At 36.8% G+C, this 21,150-nt stretch overlaps 1 protein-coding gene across 2 annotated transcripts in view; it reads right to left on the reverse strand.

Moving 5' to 3' along the window:
* The window catches only part of LOC139967272 (two pore channel protein 2-like), a 76,201-nt gene that overhangs the window by 49,547 nt on the left and 5,504 nt on the right, over window positions 1-21,150 (reverse strand). The window contains exons 3-14 of one of the 2 annotated variants that reach the window (XM_071970882.1): window positions 17,599-17,776; window positions 16,308-16,424; window positions 14,922-15,028; window positions 13,079-13,151; window positions 11,101-11,157; window positions 10,271-10,303; window positions 7,289-7,385; window positions 5,438-5,503; window positions 4,540-4,604; window positions 3,531-3,631; window positions 2,508-2,589; window positions 880-969 (exon numbers count right to left, since the gene is read on the reverse strand). In XM_071970882.1, coding sequence (XP_071826983.1) covers window positions 880-969; window positions 2,508-2,589; window positions 3,531-3,631; window positions 4,540-4,604; window positions 5,438-5,503; window positions 7,289-7,385; window positions 10,271-10,303; window positions 11,101-11,157; window positions 13,079-13,151; window positions 14,922-15,028; window positions 16,308-16,424; window positions 17,599-17,776 — 1,066 coding nt within the window. The remainder of the gene's footprint in view (window positions 1-879; window positions 970-2,507; window positions 2,590-3,530; window positions 3,632-4,539; window positions 4,605-5,437; window positions 5,504-7,288; window positions 7,386-10,270; window positions 10,304-11,100; window positions 11,158-13,078; window positions 13,152-14,921; window positions 15,029-16,307; window positions 16,425-17,598; window positions 17,777-21,150) is intronic. The other variant, XM_071970892.1, reaches the window with a different exon arrangement.

Here is a 21,150-nt window from a genome sequence, read left to right on the forward strand (position 1 = left end):
TGAATCACCCCCTCCCCCACCCCCTCTTAGTAATAAAATAGTCTCAACCCAACACTACTGTTGTATGTTTGGAAAAAGACACAGATTCACATTTACTATGTACTATAATACAGATAATGTTCAGAGCGAACCCATTGGTACAGCCCAGAGCTTAATACCTTACTTAGTCCATTGATATGGTATACAATACTGAATATTTAGATGATATCCCTCAAAATCTGACAGATGACAACTATTGTCTTTAAAGGGTGTGAAGACTCGCGCAAAAAGAAACGTCTAATGCCGGTAATCTGACCTAGTTTCGAATGAGGTGTAACAGAAGTGTTTAAACACCACCATCGATCCCAGAAAATACACAAACAGCTTGCTACCGTCGGTAATTAGACACTAGTGTACAGTCAGTACATACAGCTGCGGTCAATACCCACAGCACAGTATACAAACGATGTAGCGATGGACATTTCAGGTCCAGCTAAAGATAACAAGGTATCACATTTCATTACTGTCTGCATTTTGTAGCGACAATAAGAAAACGTCACTTGCAAGCAACAGAAAGTTAACTTTTTCAGATGGCCGCACACGGTTTGGGGCGAGTCTTCAATGCCTTTAATATGTCATGAATTAGAAGAAATTTGCTCAGATTTGTACCACAGAGACAAGTTTGTTGTTGGTATCACCATGGAGCTATAAACTGTTTATAGCTCCATGGTATCACAAACAATTTCACTTTCTCAAGTTGGGAGCTGGAACTCTGAAATACCACATCAAAGGTCATATCAATTCTCACATACTCTTTTATTTAACAAGAGCAAGAAAACTGAAAAACAGAAACAGTAGAATAACATTTTAGAATTCAAGGAAGATAAATGCTGATGATACCGTAGGTCGTATAGTTTCACGGTCGAGAACGTCAAATAGCTGTTGAAAGTCAGCAGCAGTGAGAGAGCTACCCATCATGGAGTCCAGCTCCTGCATTTATTGAATAAGAAAGATTGAAAATTCTTCATCAGTTGATGTCTCATTAACAGAAATCAATTATATTGTGTTTACTACATGTCATATAATAAAGCAGGATAAAGCAGGATCAACAAATACTAACGGATGGGCAAAGAAACTAACGACTTAAAGACCTACAAAGGCAAAGAACTAGAAAGTTTCCTGGAACTCTTCCGTTCACAACTATGTTTGTATATTCATGTCTGTGTACTGCGGTATATTCCTGTGTGTGTACTGTTGTATATTCTAATGAGTATATACTGTTGTATATTCATGTTGTGTATACTGTTGTATATTCATGTTGTGTATACTGTTGTATATTCATGTGTGTGTATACTGTTGTATATTCATGTATGTGTGTACTGTTGTATATTCTAATGAGCATATACTGTTGTATATTCATGTAATTATATCCTGTTGTATATTCATGTGAGTATATACTGTTGTATATTCATGTGAGTATATACTGTTGTATATTCATGTGTGTTAGTACTGCTGTATATTTATGTGTGTATATACTGTCGTATATTCATGTGTGTATACTATTATTCATGTGTGTATAAACTGTTGTATATTCATGTGTGTGTACTGTTGTATATTCATATGAGTATATACTGTTGTATATTCATGTAAGTATATACTGTTGTATATTCATGTGAGTATGTACTGTTATATATTTATGTGTGTGTACTGTTGTATATTCATATGAGTATAAACTGTTATATACTGTTATACATATACTGTTGTATATATACTGTTGTATATATACTGTTGTATATTCATGTGTGTTTATACTGTTGTATATTTATGTGTATATACTGTTGTATATTTATGTGTGTATACTATTATTCATGTGTGTATATACTGTTGTATATTCATGTGTGTGTACTGTTGTATATTCATATGAGTATATACTGTTGTATATTCATGTAAGTATATACTGTTGTATATTCATGTGTGTTTATACTGTTGTATATTTATGTGTATATACTGTTGTATATTTATGTGTGTATACTATTATTCATGTGTGTATATACTGTTGTTTATTCATGTGGGGGTACTGTTGTATATTCATATGAGTATATACTGTTGTATATTCATGTGTGTATATTCATGTGTGTATATACTATAGTACATTTATGTGTGTGTATATACTGTTGTATATTTATGTGTGTATATACTTTTGTTGTTGAAAAACAAATAAATGAAAGCTAATTTCCTGCAAATAAGATATACCAAGGATGTAAATAGCATGGTCTCTACCTGCATCAATATTCACAATGCTAAAGCTGACATAATCCATTTACATCAACAAATAGAGAGTATTTCAGAGGAAAATAACCCTCTGCTCCTCTTACCTCATCAACTGTTCTATTATCAAACCTAGGGAGTGAGTTGAAATGATTCCCCCACCCCCCTCCACCCCTCCTTCTAGTGTAAAACTACCCACTGGCTACCAACCACGTTTTTGCCAAATTTAGTCGCAAATGTAATCTCCCAAGTTACCATACCTGAATGATAGCTTTGCGAGCACTTCTTTTGATCTTTGCTTGTAGAATCACAGATTTAACAACACCAGCACCAACCGCAGCACTGAGAATGAATAGCAAAGAACAGGAATCAGAAACAAACAAGAATAGAAAGGCAAAATGAGTGTCATTCTACTATTTGAAGTTTTAAGTTCAAACCATCCTTTAAAGTTAAGGGTAGGCTTATCACCTAATATTATAATTATCAACAGAAAAGAAGTCTGTGGCAAGATAGTCTGTTTGGTTTAGGTATTAATTTTACAATGACAAATTACGAATACTACGATCAAGACCATATTTTGCTATTGAACTTTCAATTTGTTTCCACATCTAAAATTCTTAACTTGCTTCATTTTAATTATCTACAATCACATGAAGAAAATCTCCTGTTTGAAGAAAAAGAAGATCATGTCTTCTTCTTTGCTCTGAACCAATCTTCAGGGGTAAAAGCAAAAACATCTTGTCAACATCGCTCTTGGTAAACCTGGAAGTGTCCATCCGAGCTTGAATGGATCAAAAACAACAGGATGGTGTACAATCGGTTAAGTAGAAGGTGTTTTTGTTGACCATTGAGATGGTCAAAACTCTTAATGCTAAGTCCAACTAAAAACTTTTAAATCCAATTAGAATCTTGATGTTTCCCATTTAATATTATAATTGTTACAAGTTTCTATATTTGTGTAAAAAGTAAGTTGGCCTGACGTTTCGATCCTAGCAGGATCTTCTTCGGAGGCTGAATGACAAGTAACAGTAACAGAAGGGACAAATACATGCACAGAATACAAACAGGTTAATGAACATGGAGAACACAAAGAGATAGATGTAAGGGGATTAGTAGACAAGTTTCTATATTAACACTGTAGTAAAAGAGAATGTACTTCCTTTGTATATACTTTTGTTAAGACATTGCTTTTCAAAACACACTGCTTTCAAAAAGATTAAAGAAGGGTAAAAATGTTGCACTTTTTAACTACGAGTATAGTTATGAGGATCAAACTTGTGTACCTATATGGTTGGTTGACATAACGCCCTCCTTGCCTTCTTAGCATCTCAAAGGCAGCTTGGAAGCCCAACCTCCTCCTGAAGTAACTGGCTTGCATAGAATTCTACCAAAACAAAAAAAAAACCAATTTACAGGGGAGCACATAACAAAACTCCTACCTATAAGAGTTGATAATAGCAGGTTGGTAGTCTAAGCTAACAGTATTGTGACCAGTTGCGGAGCGTCCATACAGTCAGGGGGGGCGGACTCAAATGGACTGCTGGCGCCCTTTTCAGCTTTTTACCACTTTTTACTTATTCGCGATTATTGACTTTTTATTGCGCTCTCATCAACCTATTGACATTTGTCACATTATCTGCAAATTAGCAAGGCCCGCAAAGGATCATTTCCGGCGATCTAGGGAGTATCTTTACTCAAAAAAATGTCTGTACGCTCCGGGCCAACCTGGGTGAAGCTCCGCTTAGATAGTGTCGAGCGCCCCTACAGACCATTCTCGCCCCCCTGACCATCACTTCTAGCTCTGCCACTGATTGTGACCTGAATCAAAATGTCTTTTTTTACTTTTCGGTTAGGAGAGGGGGGGAGGAGGAAGGGTTGGTTGGGGGGAGGCACATACTCATGATTTCTTACAAAGCTAAAAGAACTATGTGGGAATCACGTTTTTCTTCAATACTACCAGACGATGTTAAAAGAAAGGTTTATATTCCGACATTAATAAATTTTTCATACTAACCAAAGTGACAGGGTTGAAAATGAGAATTATTATCGTCTTGTATTCATACACATTTTGAAAAATATTGAACAAAGGACGTAATCCCTGCATAAGCCAAGTTGCTGGGCCTTTGCTTGAAGACATAACTAAAGTCAGGGTTGGGTAGTTTCACTGCAACCCTAACCTCAACCATTCTTGAAACTTGTTAATGCTACCACTACGATGATGTTTTACATCACAGTTGCACACAAAACTAAAGAAGAACATAGTTTTTTAAAAATTCTTTTGGAAAAACTTACAAAGAAGAAACCTCTGAACTCATTATAGATGACTGCAGTGAGCATGTTGAAGAAAAAGTAGAGTCCTGAAGAAAAAAGAGCAAAAAAGCAAAAAAATCATTAAACAATCTAAACAAAGTAGGTAGATTCCATCTTGGAAGTGTCTGAACTAATATCATCCAAAATGTTCTCCTTGGAAATGAAATGACACAAAGTAACACTGGGATAGCTTTTGAGACCACTTTTTAACTTGGCAAAAATTTTCATCACATGAAAGTGAAAGGTGTATATTGGCTGTTGCACGTGTTAAAAACTTAAACCTTCCACTAAATTGGACTTTATCACCACTAAACAGCAGAAAGAATCAATTAATGTTTCCAAATTGCAAAATGCTACTGTAAGAGAAAAACACAAACACAAACATTCTCATCCTGGATCAGCTAGTAAGCAGATAGAAGAAACTGAATGTTTGGCTCGATAGGATTCAAACCAGTGACCTTGAGAATATGAGTCTCGCCTGCACTCAACCGGCCCTGCCCCAGGGAAATAGTTTTCCAGAAGAAAATTCCAAACTGCTGCTTGCTTCACCCTTGACCTCTGACTCTATGATTTCACAACTTACAGAAGCACTGCACCTCCTTACCAGGCACACACACACACACAACAACGAGTTGGAAGTCTGTCACCCTTGCTGTGAGTTTTTGACATTTTATGACATGTTTCGTTCATACTCATACATATCCACACTCTTACACATTATTCTTTGACCACAATGGGAATAAAGTGGACAGTCAAGTTATTAAAATATCTCATATACAGAATATTACTAGGTAGGGATGAGATAAAAAAACAAAAAAAAACAATGTCTCCAAAATCAATTGAATATACTTCATAACTGAAAAGAATTAATTATATTTACCAATTCCAAGGAATGTAATAAAGTATAAGGAATAGAGTCTGTTGACTTGATAGGCTGGCATTGTAACTGCAACAAGAAACAAAAGAAAATGTACATTAACAATTAACACCAGGGGAGGAGCCTAAGATGTAGATTAAGTATTAACACCAGGGGGAGGAGCATAAAATGTAGATTCAGTATTAGCACCAGGGGGGCGGTGGGGGGGGGCCTCAACTGTAGCTGTAACTTAGATACACAACTGAGAAGAAAAATCTAAATAGCTTTATATTGATACTACGTACCTCAAAATCCAAAATGCATTCTATTCACATGACTAGTCAAGTTATAAGCAATAAGGAATAAAAGTTGCCCACAAATATTGAATATTTCTAAAAACTAAAGTTTGTAAAGCATTTGGGCAACAAAACTTACTGAATCGATCACCCACCAACCAGAAATTTGATCTAATTTGCAATAATCAGAAGGTGGATAGATCTGTGGAATCATTTTGAGAAGTTACTTGATTAGCTAGGCTTGGTTGATTGCTGGAATCAAGATTGGTTGCCATAACAACTGGTTACAGTCATAAATAACCATTTAACCTACATCCATAATTAACGCTGAATAAAGATCTACTGGAGCATATCTCTTTGGCAGAGATGAGTTATGATGCAATTTCAAGGAAGCTGCGGCGAGATGACGAGAATGTATTTATTATAGTCAGCTACTTACACTGACTTAAATGAAACAAAATAAAATAAGACTGTTAGCAAACTGCTCATCCACTAGAGAGCCTGTGTAAGAGAATGTGTAAAATTAAGTTGGCCTGACATTTCGAACCTAGCAGGATCTTCTTCAGAGGCTAAACATGAAGAATTATGGATCCAGGTTAAATGGTTATTTATGACTGTAACCAGTTGTTACAGTTGTAACCAACAGCTGTAACCAATCTTGATTTCACTTGGTAGACCTATTCCAGCAATTTACCAAGCCTAGCTATCAAGTAACTACTCAAAATGAATCAAGACAAGTGATGGCTTTAAACTGATGAATTTTAGGCACCATTTTGATCATGAAATGTCATAATCCAAGGAAAAAGAAAAATTTGAGTGCTAGATTATGTTTCAATATTCAGCTATTAAAATGCTACATCACTGGTACTGTATGCTAATTTGAACAATATCGATGATGAAGTATGCTAATCACTGTAGGCCTAAATGTCAATCCATTGTTTCATAAATTCTAATACCTCAATCGAAACATGTTGATTTAGCTTCATATACACAATCGTGCACCCTTGGATGACATTCGACACCATTGATCAGTTACAAATTTGTAACACATTGTAAACATGTCATTCCAGGCCACGTTAGGCTCATGTTTTACGATTGCATTTTGTTTTCATTGGAGGGACTGACCTTATGACCTGTGTATTAGATTTATTAGTCCAGTCACTTTAACTGATGAACCTCAAGAAACATAAAATTAAGTTTGTGCCAAAAGTCACACTTTTTAAGGAGGCTCCAGGCATCCTCTAGAGGCCTTATTTGCCTAATATGGTCCTCAGACACATTAAAATCAATGATTCTGAACTTAAATATTTTTACTTGCAATTGTTTGACTACAAATTGCACACCAAAAAAATTTCAAGGATGACATACTATTGCATTATTTATATAAGAGTTGTCTTTGCCAAGGTTTACCAATAAATTACCAAAGATGTCTCAACATAGCAACTTGTTTGCTCTTTCTTGTCAAAATTTAACCCTCCTCCGATCCCCCTCCCCACCCCATCCCCACTCACCAACCCCCACCCCCCATGCCTCAGTCAGCAGCTTCTAATGAATGAAGGCTGTTTTATGAGCTACTCACCATCTGGATTATTTGCAGTGGTCAGGAGAACTAGTAGACTAATAAAGGAGGTTGTAATATTATTAAAATATTCCGCTCCTTCTTTGTATTGATCAGGCTGTGGAGAAATTGATAATGAATCATGTTATTAGACGCAGTCATGGAGCAGTCATGTACACAGCAATGTAAATATAGCCGTTATTGGATGCTATCATGTAACTGTAGTGGTTCTTGGACGCAGTCATGTAGCTGTAGCACTTCTTAGACAGTCACGTAACTGTAGTGGTTATTGCATGCTATCATGTTACTGTAGCAGTTATTGGATGCTATCACGTTACTATAGCAGTTATTGCATGCTATCTTGTGACTGTAGCAGTTCTTGGATGCAGTCATGTAACTGTAGTGGTTATTGGACAGTCATGTAATTAAGTGGTTATTGGATGCTATCATGTAACTGTAGCGGTTATTGAATGCTATCTTGTGACTGTAGCGGTTATTGGACGCAATCATGTAACTTTAAAATAGTGTGCATTACATTTTCAAAGTTATTAAGAGTAGTGTGCATTACACATTCAATGGTGTGGGAGAGTTGGGTGCATTATACTTACAAAGGTATGTGAGCGTGAAGTGTGTATTGCACTTTTCATGGCGTGTGAGAGTAAAGTGTGCATTACACTTTCAATGGTGTGTGAGTGTGCATTGTGCGCAAAACACTTTCAACTTTTCAAGCATGAGAAAGTAGTATTTCCTGATGTCTCTCATTTACTATATACATTTTTAAACTATTAAATAATATAATCTGTTCATTTAATCAGTGGCAAAAGAACAATATCTGACAAAGAGTAAATGATATAATTAAGAAGACAATTAAGAAAACAGTGTTCAGAAATTGCTCCCCTACTTAAAAAGCAATTATAAATTGAAAAAAAATAATTGTTTACATTTCTTTCATTAGTAGGGAATGTAGCATATTTTTTTTTTCAAGTTCTTAATATTCAAGCTAGCAATTAGCAATATAAATTTTGCATGAATCCAAAGAAATTTAATGGATCCTTAATATCTTCCACATATCCAATATTAATATAATCTAAAGCCACATGTCCAAGAAGGAAAACTGAAGCAGCTGCAAAATCCTGCCCAACCCTGAAAATACAATAGCAAACAATAGGCATTGTCTCTAGACCTACAATGCCCATTGTTCTACTGGGCAGGGACGTAGCCAGGGGGGGAGCAGGGGGAGCGACCGCTCCCCCCCCCTTTCAGTGTCAATTTTTTTTTTTAAACTGTCGTTTTTTAGCATGGTATTTTGTCAGTGCTCTTTTGATCTTGAATACTCGTCAGCTCCGTTAACTCGATTGTAATCGTAGTAACATTCACGCCTACTGATTCAACTACTTACTTAGTTTGGCAGATGCAATTAGCTAAATTTAGCTTATAGCCAATTACAAGCCTACAGTTGGCCTCTGTGTAATAAAATACATATTGCCTACCTAACCGCACTCTATGGAATGTCACAAACTGTATGCACAACAACGTCGACAACGTTCGTTCTATGAGTCGTCCTAAGGTGTTGCGTGAACAGCATGTTATGAAGCTAAGCTAGCAATCGTACGTGATACGCACTTCCTGTAATAATTATTACACTGCTAATACACTGCGATAACGATATTTGTTTTTAGGCCACTGCATATCTGGCAATATTACAAATATGAAAGTTTATATTGTCCATCAGTTAAGTTCGTCAAATGTATTAAAGTCCAGACATTGGACAATAAACAAGAATCATCCTACTGGAAAAATTGTAAAAGAGCACTATGTTTGTCTTTCTGATATATTATGTAAAAGAACATGTAAAAGAATTCAAACAGGAAACAAAATCTGCTGATTATGATATCATATGATCAGGGGCGTAGCCAGTATGTAGCACTGTAGGCCCGGGCCTACATTTTTTTTGGCCAAGTTATCTTTTTTTTTTAAAACACCCATAATTCAAATCGATAAGCTTGCTGGACGAGTTTAAGAGTCTATAGACAGGAAAAACTATTGAAATGGACGTAGCAAGAATATGGCTAAATTAGGTGACCTATTCTTCTGTCATCTAGGCTGTCATTTCTATCGCGTGCCGTTTCATTCAACACTCTACCCGCCGAAAAAGACTAGGATCCGATCTTGTCAGTTTTTTAACATGTAGTTAAGAACCCGTTTACGCAGATAATATTTCAGTTGAGAAAACAGTTGAGAAATTTGCATCAGATTGCAATCGTCGGATACCTCTCGCCTTCTCTTATTAGGCTAACTTAAACATTTAATAGCTACAGTTGTATCAAAGACAATTACTGGCTATAGTTATACAGTATCAAAGACATTTCAGGCCTATCTTTGTATCTATAAGTATCAGAAGTTGAAACGTAAGACTGCTCTGTACATGTACCTTGCTAATTTTAAATACATTATGTAGTATTGAATTACGTACTATTTTAACTCATTTGTTTTTTGGGTTTAAAAGTGATATTGAATGAGGTGTCTAAAGTTAGCAAGAGGCCAGGGAACCAGAATGAACACTCGGGAAGGGCCGTTTCCAGCCATCTGGGGGGTTTGTAAAACCAAAAATTTTCTTGTACGCTCCGCGCCAACCGATGGTGGCGCTCCGCTCAGATAGTCGTGCCTACAACTTTTAAAATCCATATCAATCGCAAAAAGTGCTCCCCCCCTTTCAAATTCCTGGCTACGTTGCTGCTACTGGGCACAATAGATTTTGTGCGAAGCAGCCTGGCTGCAGTGATGCTGCAGCCCCCTCAGATTCCTACTTTTGACATGGTACCAACAATGATTGCACTCAGATGACCGGTCAATGCAAAATTTTTGGGGTGAGCAGTCTCTCACTTAAATTCAAAAAGGAAATCTGATAAAAAAAAACACAATAACATTTCTGGTAATAGAAATCGGAGCAAAAGGAAATCATGTCTAATCTTATGAAAAATATGAAACAGACAAAAGTCTTACCTCTGGTTTGCCTCCACAGTATCGTGAAGAACGCTGTAAAATGATTATCGAGAAAGAAAACTCCGCAAGTCAGAAAAAGAAGACAGTTACAACACTCTAAGGAACTTACTGTACATGTCTTCATGGCAAAATACAAAGAGTTATCAAATCAAAATGTTAAAAAAAACCAGTGAACGTACAGTTTGTTAACTTGCCTCCCTCTTAGATATGCCTGTGGCTGATAAATGATAGTCTGAAACATTTGCATCAGTAGATAGATGAACACATGTATTCCACAGCAGGTTTTATTCCAAATATATTAAGTCTTAAGTTCAAGAGATTTATGATCGCATCTGGCAACAGTTGAGTGAAGCAAAATCATAATTTGCGGTGGTGCAAATATATGCCATTCATAGCTGAGTTGAAGTAATCAAATATATCTGCTTACAAGACATATAAAAGCTGGAATGTGTAAGAGATGTTAATAATAAACTTATTGCCATTTTTCCTTGACACTCTGGACAGCAGCCAAGTAGACGTGTTAGAATCCTTGGTTAGAATGAACATCGACCGATCTAAAACATTATACTTTTCCTGGATGATGCAACAACTATATTTACACAATTGTGATTACAAAACAAACTTTTCATCACAATATTTATCATCAAACACATACGAGATTAAAGAATTTCAATAAAGTATGGAGGAGGAGGAGGAGGAGGAGGAGGAGGAGGAGGAGGAGGAGGAGGAGGAGGAGGAGGAGGAGGAGGAGGAGGAGGAGGAGGAGACGGAGGAGGAGGAGGAGGAGGAGGAGGAGGAGGAGGAGGAGAAGACTGACATAAAAAACACACCTCATCTTCACAATCTACTGCTTCTGGTTCGGTGATATTATGGAACGGTTGATCCATCTAGTGCAAAAATCATGAAAATGTGCAGTTGTGAATGAATTGTGTCAACAACTTAGGCCAACCCCTGAGTGCTATCTTGCCTCTTGGGAGAACGATTGAGAAAATGTGATTTTTGTGCTCTGCACTGGAACAGTAATGAGCTGAACATCTCAAAAATACATTCAAAATACTTGCTTGAAACAGAGTAGTATTGACATTTTCTACTCATGGTTCTTCAACCTTGTGAATTGCTTCCTTGAAATATGAATATAAAGAGGTACCTTTACATTTGCAGAACAAAAGTTAACATGTCCACAGTGAAAAAACAGTGTAGGGTTTTCATTTTCTACAACAGAAATGACAGTTTTGTGCAAGCTGGGGAAAAAAATTGTCACTTGTTTGAAACTTTTGCTTTTGTAACTTGTGCACCAAACTGTATACAGGCTCCCCAATACCAATACAACCTGGACCCCTCCTCTCAGAATATAAAAAGGAACTTTGCATTCCACCATGCAATAAATTGATCGTCTTTAAAATTACTTTTTACTTAAGCTTAAGCTTTTACTGTATCAAAGCATTGAGCAAAGTTGAGTTCATACAGTGGGACAACTATAACAGAAACACAGAGTTAAGTGCAGCTGACAGAAACGAAACATATTGTGTTAATTTCAAGACCAGAGGTGGTGGCACCAAAAATTCCAAAGAGGGGGGGGGGGCAAGTTTGGCGGAGGACCAAACAGTTGGGGGGCAAACATCTGCAGTGCATAAATTCACCTGTATAAACTTAAATTACTAAAATTTGGTCGTAGGGCAGAGTCAGTTTTGTTTTATCATAGCCAAATGGGGCGCGGGGTGGGGGGAGACCTGGGAGAAGCACCATGATATGGGGAAAACCCCCTCCCCACGCCTCAACCCCTTCTTGGTGCCGCCACTGTTCTTCAGCATCAATAAGTGGTCACTACAGAATTGTATCATAGGAATAAGCTACGATTAATTTTAGACTTATCTGAAATTTGATAAATATTTCCTTCCGCTCAGCAATGTTAGGATGTAAGACACAGGTAAATTATGATTCTTGAGACTGGCTCAATACTGGTTTGTCACAGAGGTCTGCTAAATTATTGCTGAGATGCTAGGCTACAGTGCAATCAAATTTTTAGGTCTTACAAATAAATTTAAAAAATTCAACTTGAAAGCAGATGTTGCATTTAGCCATCACATTTTGAACAGTTTTTGACAAACCTATGTATTCCACTTGAACCTGATCAATCTTTGACACCGTCCTAAACTTTCTTGTTTTTTTCTTTTGCTTTGTTGGACATACGCATATTAATAAGTATACTTCAGGGTTGTAGCTAGGATTTTGCAGGTGGCAGTTGCCTGCGAATTCCGTCTCCTTTGGGAGGGGTATAAGGGTATATTTATATATATATATATATATATATATAGATATGTGTGTGTGTGTGTGTATACAGTATATATTTGAGTGAGAGTGATTTCTTTTACAGTCATTTCGTGACACTATTTACTGAATTTTGTACCGCTCGATCAGAAGCGCAAGTGCCAGTCGGTATTAGAACTTTTTACTTGGAGTCTGGTCGGCAAATGTTAGTGCCGGCCAAGTCCGACTGGCGCCGACCGGCGTAGCTACAACACTGGTATACTTAGAGTAGTGATCCCATTTACATTTCAAAATTTCATTGTCCAGGCTTTTTACTCATTTGTGTTTATCATATGCAAACCTGCAAATGAGAAAGTGACTAGTCTAGCTAATAAACCAGTATTTAACAAACTCAATGTTTATAAGCAAGATGCAAGTAAAGAGGAATTTATCAAACGTAATGGTATCAGTCTTTTGCCAAAAGTCATTGCAGAAGCTACTGAAAATGATTACTAATATATGAAAGAAAATTGGAAAAGCAGGTGGTCGTTCATCACTTACCGGATGTTTGGGAAACAAAATCATTCCACACACGGAAAATATGAATACGTGCAGCATGACCATACACAGAACGCTGAGAGAGAGAAGGAGAATAAATCACAACAACGTCTGTCATGAATATAAAGAACATAAAAGTACACAACATTTATAATATGAGAATTCTCGTATCCAAATATCAAGAGGAATTTTTTTCTACCCACGCAAATGTCATCGGCGTATATAGCAGTTGGAAGAAGCAACACTTAAAAACACCAAATATATATATATAAATATTATTAGAGAAAACCAGAGAAATAAGATATGACTCATAATTGACAAATAAGGAGTAATGTTTTAGAAAATATATTGGAATTTTGGTCCCCCTGGGACCTTCGTCAGCAATACTTTGCACTCGACTGCCATTATACACAGTGTAACGTCCTTGTTTTCTTTGGTATTTACCCATTTTTGTCCTAACCTTGTTTATATTAGTTTCATTACTTGATTAATTGTGTGAGTTTGCTTTGACTACTTTATTCCTATTATAATTCTCTCTGTTTCTTAAACTTGTACTTCTGAAGATTTTATTATACTGCTTTGAGATATTATTTTCTGTAATCAGTGCTTCATAAATATATATCATCGTCACCGTCGTTTTCATCGTTATTATTATTATTTATAGTCAAGTCTTTCATAGTCTGCTGTGTATTGCATGTATAAGTTGAATATAAAGTAGTACTCTGTCCTTGAAGAAGTCTGTTGTAGCTTACATCTTTAAACATTTCTATTGCAATTCGACAACAGAGAATGTCAAGTTCATAGCAAATTTTTTTGATAGAATTTTTGTGTTGCCCCTCAGACAACAAGGCCTTACATTTTGGTTGTCTGAACTGCAAATTTGGTTGCCCAAAAATTGTAGTAATATAACAATAAGCAGTGCTGTATGTTGGTAAATAGAACACCATGTTTTGGGGGTGATAGCTATTAATCGTTTTACCTATTTAAGGGAATTTAAGTTACAATGTAATTGACATTGATGTAAACAACAAGTCATCCTCAGGTCAACTCTCACAGCCAATTTTGGTTGTCTGAACACAAAATTTGGTCGATTTGGACTGCCGGTCGATCATTAAAAATTTGCAGAGGTTACTGTATATCCCGCTGTGGTGCCTTGTAATTGTGGCTTGCTTCCATTCTGTAAAATGCAGGCATGCCAGACACAGTATTCTAAAATATCTGTCTGTTCTGGAAATGATTGTAATATGTTGATAACTATTAAGCAAATGCACCTTGTAGATGTTTGCAAACAAAATGTAAAACTAAATGTAATTTTGTTACATTTCAATAGTTTATTCCTCAAAGCAAGGGAAAAAAATATATGTTAATGAAAGCCTTGCTGTAAATGGAATAAAAACATAACCAATAAGTCATCTCACAACCAAAAATTAAATCCTGTGCCCTACAAACCTTCAACCCCTCAATCTGTATTGATCTGTGCCTTTTTTTCTTTTTAATATATATATATTTTTCCTTTTTAACATATACAAATTTTTTCTTGTATTCAAGTAAAATACAAGTAAAATTATGGAATATTTAGTGACAAGGCTATCTGAATATGATATCAACGAATAGTGATCCATCAGGCAACCTCCAGAGCTGATTCTGGTCGTCCCAACAGAAATTTGATCGTCGAGGACGAATGTGAAAACTCAGCCCTGAAGAAAGAACTCAGCCCTGAAATAAACAGTTTTCAAACCCTTTTGACATAACACAATTTACTGTACCTCTCTGTTTGACACAAAAATATTTAAAGTGTAGTTAATATCCAAATATGTTAATTATCAAGTAATTCCTCTTACTGTACCTTAACACTTTAGGCACAGTGTTCTTAATACTACGCATCGTCTTCTTCATCAGTGAAGAATTTTGGAGAAGAAAGAACGGTCTGAGAATCCTCCTGAATCTGTAAGACTATTTAGGAAAAGAAAAATGGAAAATGAAATATGTCGTTTAAAACCAAAATGTACAACAATGACATTTTGGGAAATGATAACTTTATTTGAATTTCAGCACATCAACAATTTTTTTTTTTTTGAGTCTCCTTTTTGCTCATCCCTTTAAAAGAGTCTTTAGGTAGGACCAAACAAAATTCATAATACAAGTCCGTCACGTTCAAAAGTAAAAAGGAATATTTCAGAGGGAAGTTTATATTTTGACATGTACAGTAAAAGAGTAACATTATGTAGGTATCCTTGAGAAATTTTTCGGTCAATTCCTTCATGTACCTCATGTTTGAGATATGTTCAATTCAAGTTTATACATTTTGTATCAAAAGTGAACTTGAACAAGCAGACATGTATAATGTTATAGATGCACATTGACAAAATATTTGTCATTTTTTTTTTCTCATAGAGAGCTATTACAATGGCTCGATTTGATGACTTATAGTGTCAAGTCTAGAAGAACACTTGTGGCAATCAATTTGCCTCTTCCTTAAAATAGAATGACTTGTAGCAAATAAGTCAGAAATTTCACATTCTAATTTTACATTAGTTACAAAAACAACAGAGAAATTCTCTTCTAGCACTGCTTAATATCCAAATGTGAATCAGCTGTTGCTGCACAAAATGGAAAAGTCAGCCATTTTGAATTCTGCACTAACAACTACAGGAGGCACAAACATACTGTAAACATCATTATTGATGAACAGTACCGTATGTGACCATAGTGTACAACTTCCCTAACACAGCTTAGAAAAATCTAATGTCCATTTGGGAGATATCGCAGATTTAATGTTTCTTCACATGTAAGGCAGTAGACTTGATCAAGTCTAAATATGACATCATCGACCCACATGAGCGTCAAGTTTATGTGCTCCTTTCTATTTTATTGCAATTTAATGTTTATGTTGTATGCAATGCAATGTTTATGTTTATGTTTGTAATGGAGATGGGTTTTACATATCCTGAATTTAACAAAAAATTGATTTACAAAAAAAAGATTTACAAAATGACAGCTCAGAGACCAAACCCTACAAATTGTAGAATATGTCCCAAAATGAAGCCAGATTTGTCTTAGCTGTTTGGGGGGGGGGGGGGGGAGGGGGTTGTTCCTTACAAAAATATCTGTCATGTAAGATAAAGATGATAATCGTTGGGTTTTTTTCCCATTTAACAGATAAAATACACATTTAATATGCAGCACAGTCACAATTAACTGAAAGACTGAACTGTCCACGCTGCATACTTACATAACTACATGACGACACAACTGTCACAAACCAATCTCCAAGTGAAAATGTAACTATAACAACGTATGCTATCAGCCATTTTGTCTTCCATAACTGCTTTCTTCCTATCAAATATATCTGAAAATGAAAAAGAAAACATCCCGAGACATTAGTTACTGATTCGGTACTGTTATCTTCAATCTATGCAAGTTTCTTAGTACAGTAGTATGATAATTCTGATTAAGAGATGTGCAGCTTTGATGAGTAGATTAATCATGAGTAGATTAATCACTTCTAATTCACAGTACTGCTGTGAGTCTTAAATATATCTGTCGGCTGCTGTAGTATGTTTTAACTATTAGTAATCCTTATCACACCTGTATCTTTTAACTCATCGTAGCATGTTTCTACTATCAGTAACACTACCCACCACAGAATGTATTTACTAAGACAGTTTTACTATAGATGGATAAAGGCTTTACTCTCTGTAACCCTTATCAATTTAGTACCTTTTAAAGTCTTTGTAGCATTTTAGTAATTGTAACTATTATAGAATGTATCTATTACTATAGTCATTCTTACTACCACAGAATGTTAAACTATCAGTCACTCTTCCTAACATACTATACTATGATACGAATTGCTGTTTCTCTTTTGGATGTGTAACGTATATGTGTATGTGTATGTGCCAATGGCTGAGTCAGAGTGGTTGTTGATGATAACTCATTTATCCAACATACAGAAACTATAAAACAGTACAAATACTATTACACAAGGTGATGAATACTTCAAAACAAGTGAAGAAATACTTGAAGTGCGTTGCAAGATTTGAAAAAGTTCTTTGGTCATTCAATAACAAAAGTATACATTTGCTTTCGTGAATACCATCTGTCATGGATCTCTGTAGTGAATATTTTGCATCAGCATCTTTGTAAATACCCATTAATTATGTTTAATAAGCAGACATACATACCATCTAATCCAGCAGGGAGGGGGGAGGGGAGGGGAGAGGGGGGCAATGTGGCTGGGATGAAGCACAGCTAAAGGCATTCTTTAAAAATTAGATCCCACACCAAATGTGCAACCTTTCATGCACAGCTGGGTAATAAGGGGTGCAAAAGTTGTTTTTTTCAATTGCTTAGAGATGCGAGAAGTGGAAAAATAAAGTCACATTGATCTAGTCCTGGCTTCAATGTTAATTCTTTACAATATATGGCCTTTTTGGCTACAAGAGTCCCAAAAATATTTTGAAAAAATTATAAAAACCAGAGTTATTACATGTAGGTCTATGTATCTCTACGATAATACTCACTTTCAAAAGGACATCAACTACAAATACTGCTAAACAAAGAAATTCTAGAGAAGCTATAAGCCAGCACGGAACTTCTGTCGGTACACCACGGTAGTAAGGGTCGGAACTCCACGTTAGAGAAGAGGGTCGCTCAAAAAATGCCAGCAGGTGTATAACTGTGATAGCGGCATAAACCAACCTTGGATAGATGAAACAGTGTGAAAGGTTTGAAAATAATAAAAGAATAAGCAATAATAAAGACGTTTCAAGCATTTTGCAACCTAATATCTTCTTTTACCCTCACACAGGAAAAAAACAACTGTTAACAAACTGCTTACTACTGCAAAAAAGCCTACGTGGGTAAATATATAAGTTAGAGAGCCTGACGTATCAATCCTGGCAAGATCATTCCATCTCTTTCCTTTAATGCAGATCTAAAGCTCTCTTTTGTGTTTTAACTTAATCATCTAGTTTAACGGTTACATGAATACTGTAGCAGTGCTTGTATAAAGACATGGGTCTAAGGGTTCTAAAAGTTCTAAAAGATTTACTGACAGTTTTTATCCTTCTGCTGTGAAGATATTCAATGCACACCAAAACCGTTAAATAATTTTATACTCCAATATTTTAATATTTAATACAATTACATACGTTGTAGACTGTATATTGGATATGAGGGCATTTATATATTTTTTTTTTACGTACGCTTTAATATTTTGCAGGTACATTTTATATCTTTGTTCATCTTTATATTGTGAGTACATATTTTCATTTTTTTGCACTTTATAGGACCGTTTTCATATCTATGTATATTATCTTACGTCTTATACAGGCGCGTATCCAGGGGGGGGGCATTGGGGGCGCGCGCCCCCCGGGTAAGAAAAAGAGGAGTGAAAAAAAAGAGAGGAAAAAAGGAAAAAAGAGGGGAAAAAAGAGGGGAAAAAAGAGGAGGAGGAGAGGAAGGAAGGGAAAAGAAAAAGAAGAAAGAGAGAAAAAAGGAGAAAAGGAGGGAGTAAAAGAAAAACGCGAAGACACCGGGAAGAGAAAGAGGAACAGTGACATCATTACAGCGCTGAAGGGTAGCCAGTGACGGATCAATGATTTCGTAAAAGTGTGACTCACCCTACCCCTTACACCGACAACTCCATTTTTTGACGTTTCCATTTTCCTCTCTCACTAATGATCTATATATATACTATATATGGTCTATCATAACGCGTGTGTAGAATTGTGCTATGAAACCAACTGTGGCTGGTCTCGAACTCGACCGTGTCGTCGGGGAACATGACGATTTTTGGGATGGGGGCGACCGCCCGCCCCCCCCATTCAGCATTTTTTTAAATGATATCGCTAAGTAATTTCAAAATAGAAAGTGCTTAGATGCAACTTACAAGGCCTGGGAAGTGTCATTTCCAGCGATCTGGGAGACATTTTCGGCCAAAATTTGCTTGTACGCTTCGCGCTAACAAATGGTCCTGGGTAGTGCCATTTCCAGCGATCTGGGAGGCATTTTCGGCCAAAATTTTCTTGTACGCTTCGCGCCAACCTATGGTGGCGCTACGCTTAGATAATTTGCCTACAGGCTTCGCCCCTCCCTTGGCAAATTCCTCGCTACGCGCCTGTTCGAATTTGTAACGCAAACAGCAGATATCACATCATATCAGTGAGCATGAAAATGGCGTTTCAGGATGAAAAGCCTCAAAACTGTCCGACTTGCCTGAAAAAATAACCAAAAATTTTCGCGCGCTTTGCGCGCGTTCAAGGTGTTAATGTCAATATAATATAAGCAAGCATCTGTTATTACATCGCATGCAATCATGTACCGTACGGTCCGTTAAAATTGCGCAGTATACCGCGGGATGCTAATGTAAACAACGGCATGTCTCATGTAGATGTATAAAAAGCATGGAGGTCCAATTATGTCAAAACTCTCTTTTACATTAGTAATGGCGAATTAGGGGCTGCACCCCCGCCGCGCAGTGGTGGAGCGTCCATACGGTCAGGGGGGCGGATGCCCCCCCCCCACGGACTCAAATGGACTGCTGGCGCCTTTTTCAGCTCTTTACCACTTTTTACTTATTCTAGATTATTGACTTTTTTATTGCGCTCTCATCTACTTATTGACATTTGTCACATTTTGTTGGTGTAATTTGGCGATGACACCTTATTCTTCGTTTATCTGCAAATTAGCCAGGCCCGGAAAGGGTCATTTCCGGTGATCTAGGGAGTATCTTTACTCAAAAATTTTCTGTACGCTACGCGCCATCCAGTGGTGGCGCTCCGCTTAGATAGTGTCGAAAGCGCCCCTACAGACCATTCTCGCCCCTCCTGACCAATACCCCTAGCTCCGCCACTGCCGCCGCGCCTCCTACGCCTATGTGTGTAGTGTTCGGATTCGGAAATATCTGCTATTTTTTTCATTTCCTTCAACCAAGTTTTATAATAGCCGTTATAAGAGGTTTTAATATTTGTACACCAATAAATTAACTGTGTCTGAATTTTCGAAAATTTCTGACCAACATTCTGCATCACACTTCCCTCTACTCGTGCAATTTTGACCGGTCTGTTAGGGGTTGAAGGAAGTTTTTCTATATTGGTTGTCCATAGATGAAATTTTGTACAACATTATGGGTATGTTTTGAAGTGAGTTTATTCACGAGAAATGTGAATTTTCAAATTCTGAACAAATATGGGGCTTAAAACCTTGAAAAGTGGGGCTGACGGGTATTGTGGGCCGCGACGTAGAATCACCTACAAAAGCAAAGACCCACAGGAGATGCGATCAGGTCGAACATGATGTGTGCCGGGTTGACAATCTTCAAAAAGGTTATGGATGCAAAAAAAAACTATTAGGAAATACTTGGTTCTCAGGCAAAAAGTGTACATCTGGTTGGTCATTTCAAGCCCGAGAAGTGCCGTTTCCGGTGATCTGGGGGGTATCAAAATAAGAAATTTTCTTGTACGCTGCGCGCCAACCGATGGTGGCGCTCCGCTTAGATAGTAATTCGCGCCCCCCGGGTTTGAAAATCCTGGATACGCGCCTGTTATATGTTGTTTACAATTTTTAATGTCTTGAGCTCTTGTTATCAACCAATTGCCATTGTATTTTTTATATGATTGGCTGAATAAATATATCTATATCTATGAATTTTCTGGACACTGCATACATTTGAGGCAGGTTACTACAGTAGCGTGGTTGGTCAAACCTGCAAACTTAGCCACATAGATCTCAAGGAGCTCTTTAGTTGTGGACAAAAAGGTGTTAGGGATTAATCCATTGACACAGGCATACTTGACTATGTACATATTAAGATAAGGTGGAAAGTCTATATGGAATTGTATGGTAACCTGTCATGCAAAATTGGGCAAATTGTTAGACAATTTATGCAAGATGTGTAACAGTCTTTGAGTACAAATCTTACTTTATTGCACATTCAGTTTCTTATGACTTTTTCAAACCTCAAACTCCCACCTCTGCTCTTCCCCTGTTGGTTTCTTTCTTTCTTTCTCCTCTCCATCCCTTGTCCTCTAATCCCCTCACATATATCTCCTTGTGTTCACCATGCTCATTAA

The sequence above is a fragment of the Apostichopus japonicus genome, chromosome 1 (assembly GCF_037975245.1).
Source record: "Apostichopus japonicus isolate 1M-3 chromosome 1, ASM3797524v1, whole genome shotgun sequence".
Classification (NCBI taxonomy): Eukaryota; Metazoa; Echinodermata; class Holothuroidea; order Aspidochirotida; family Stichopodidae; genus Apostichopus; species Apostichopus japonicus.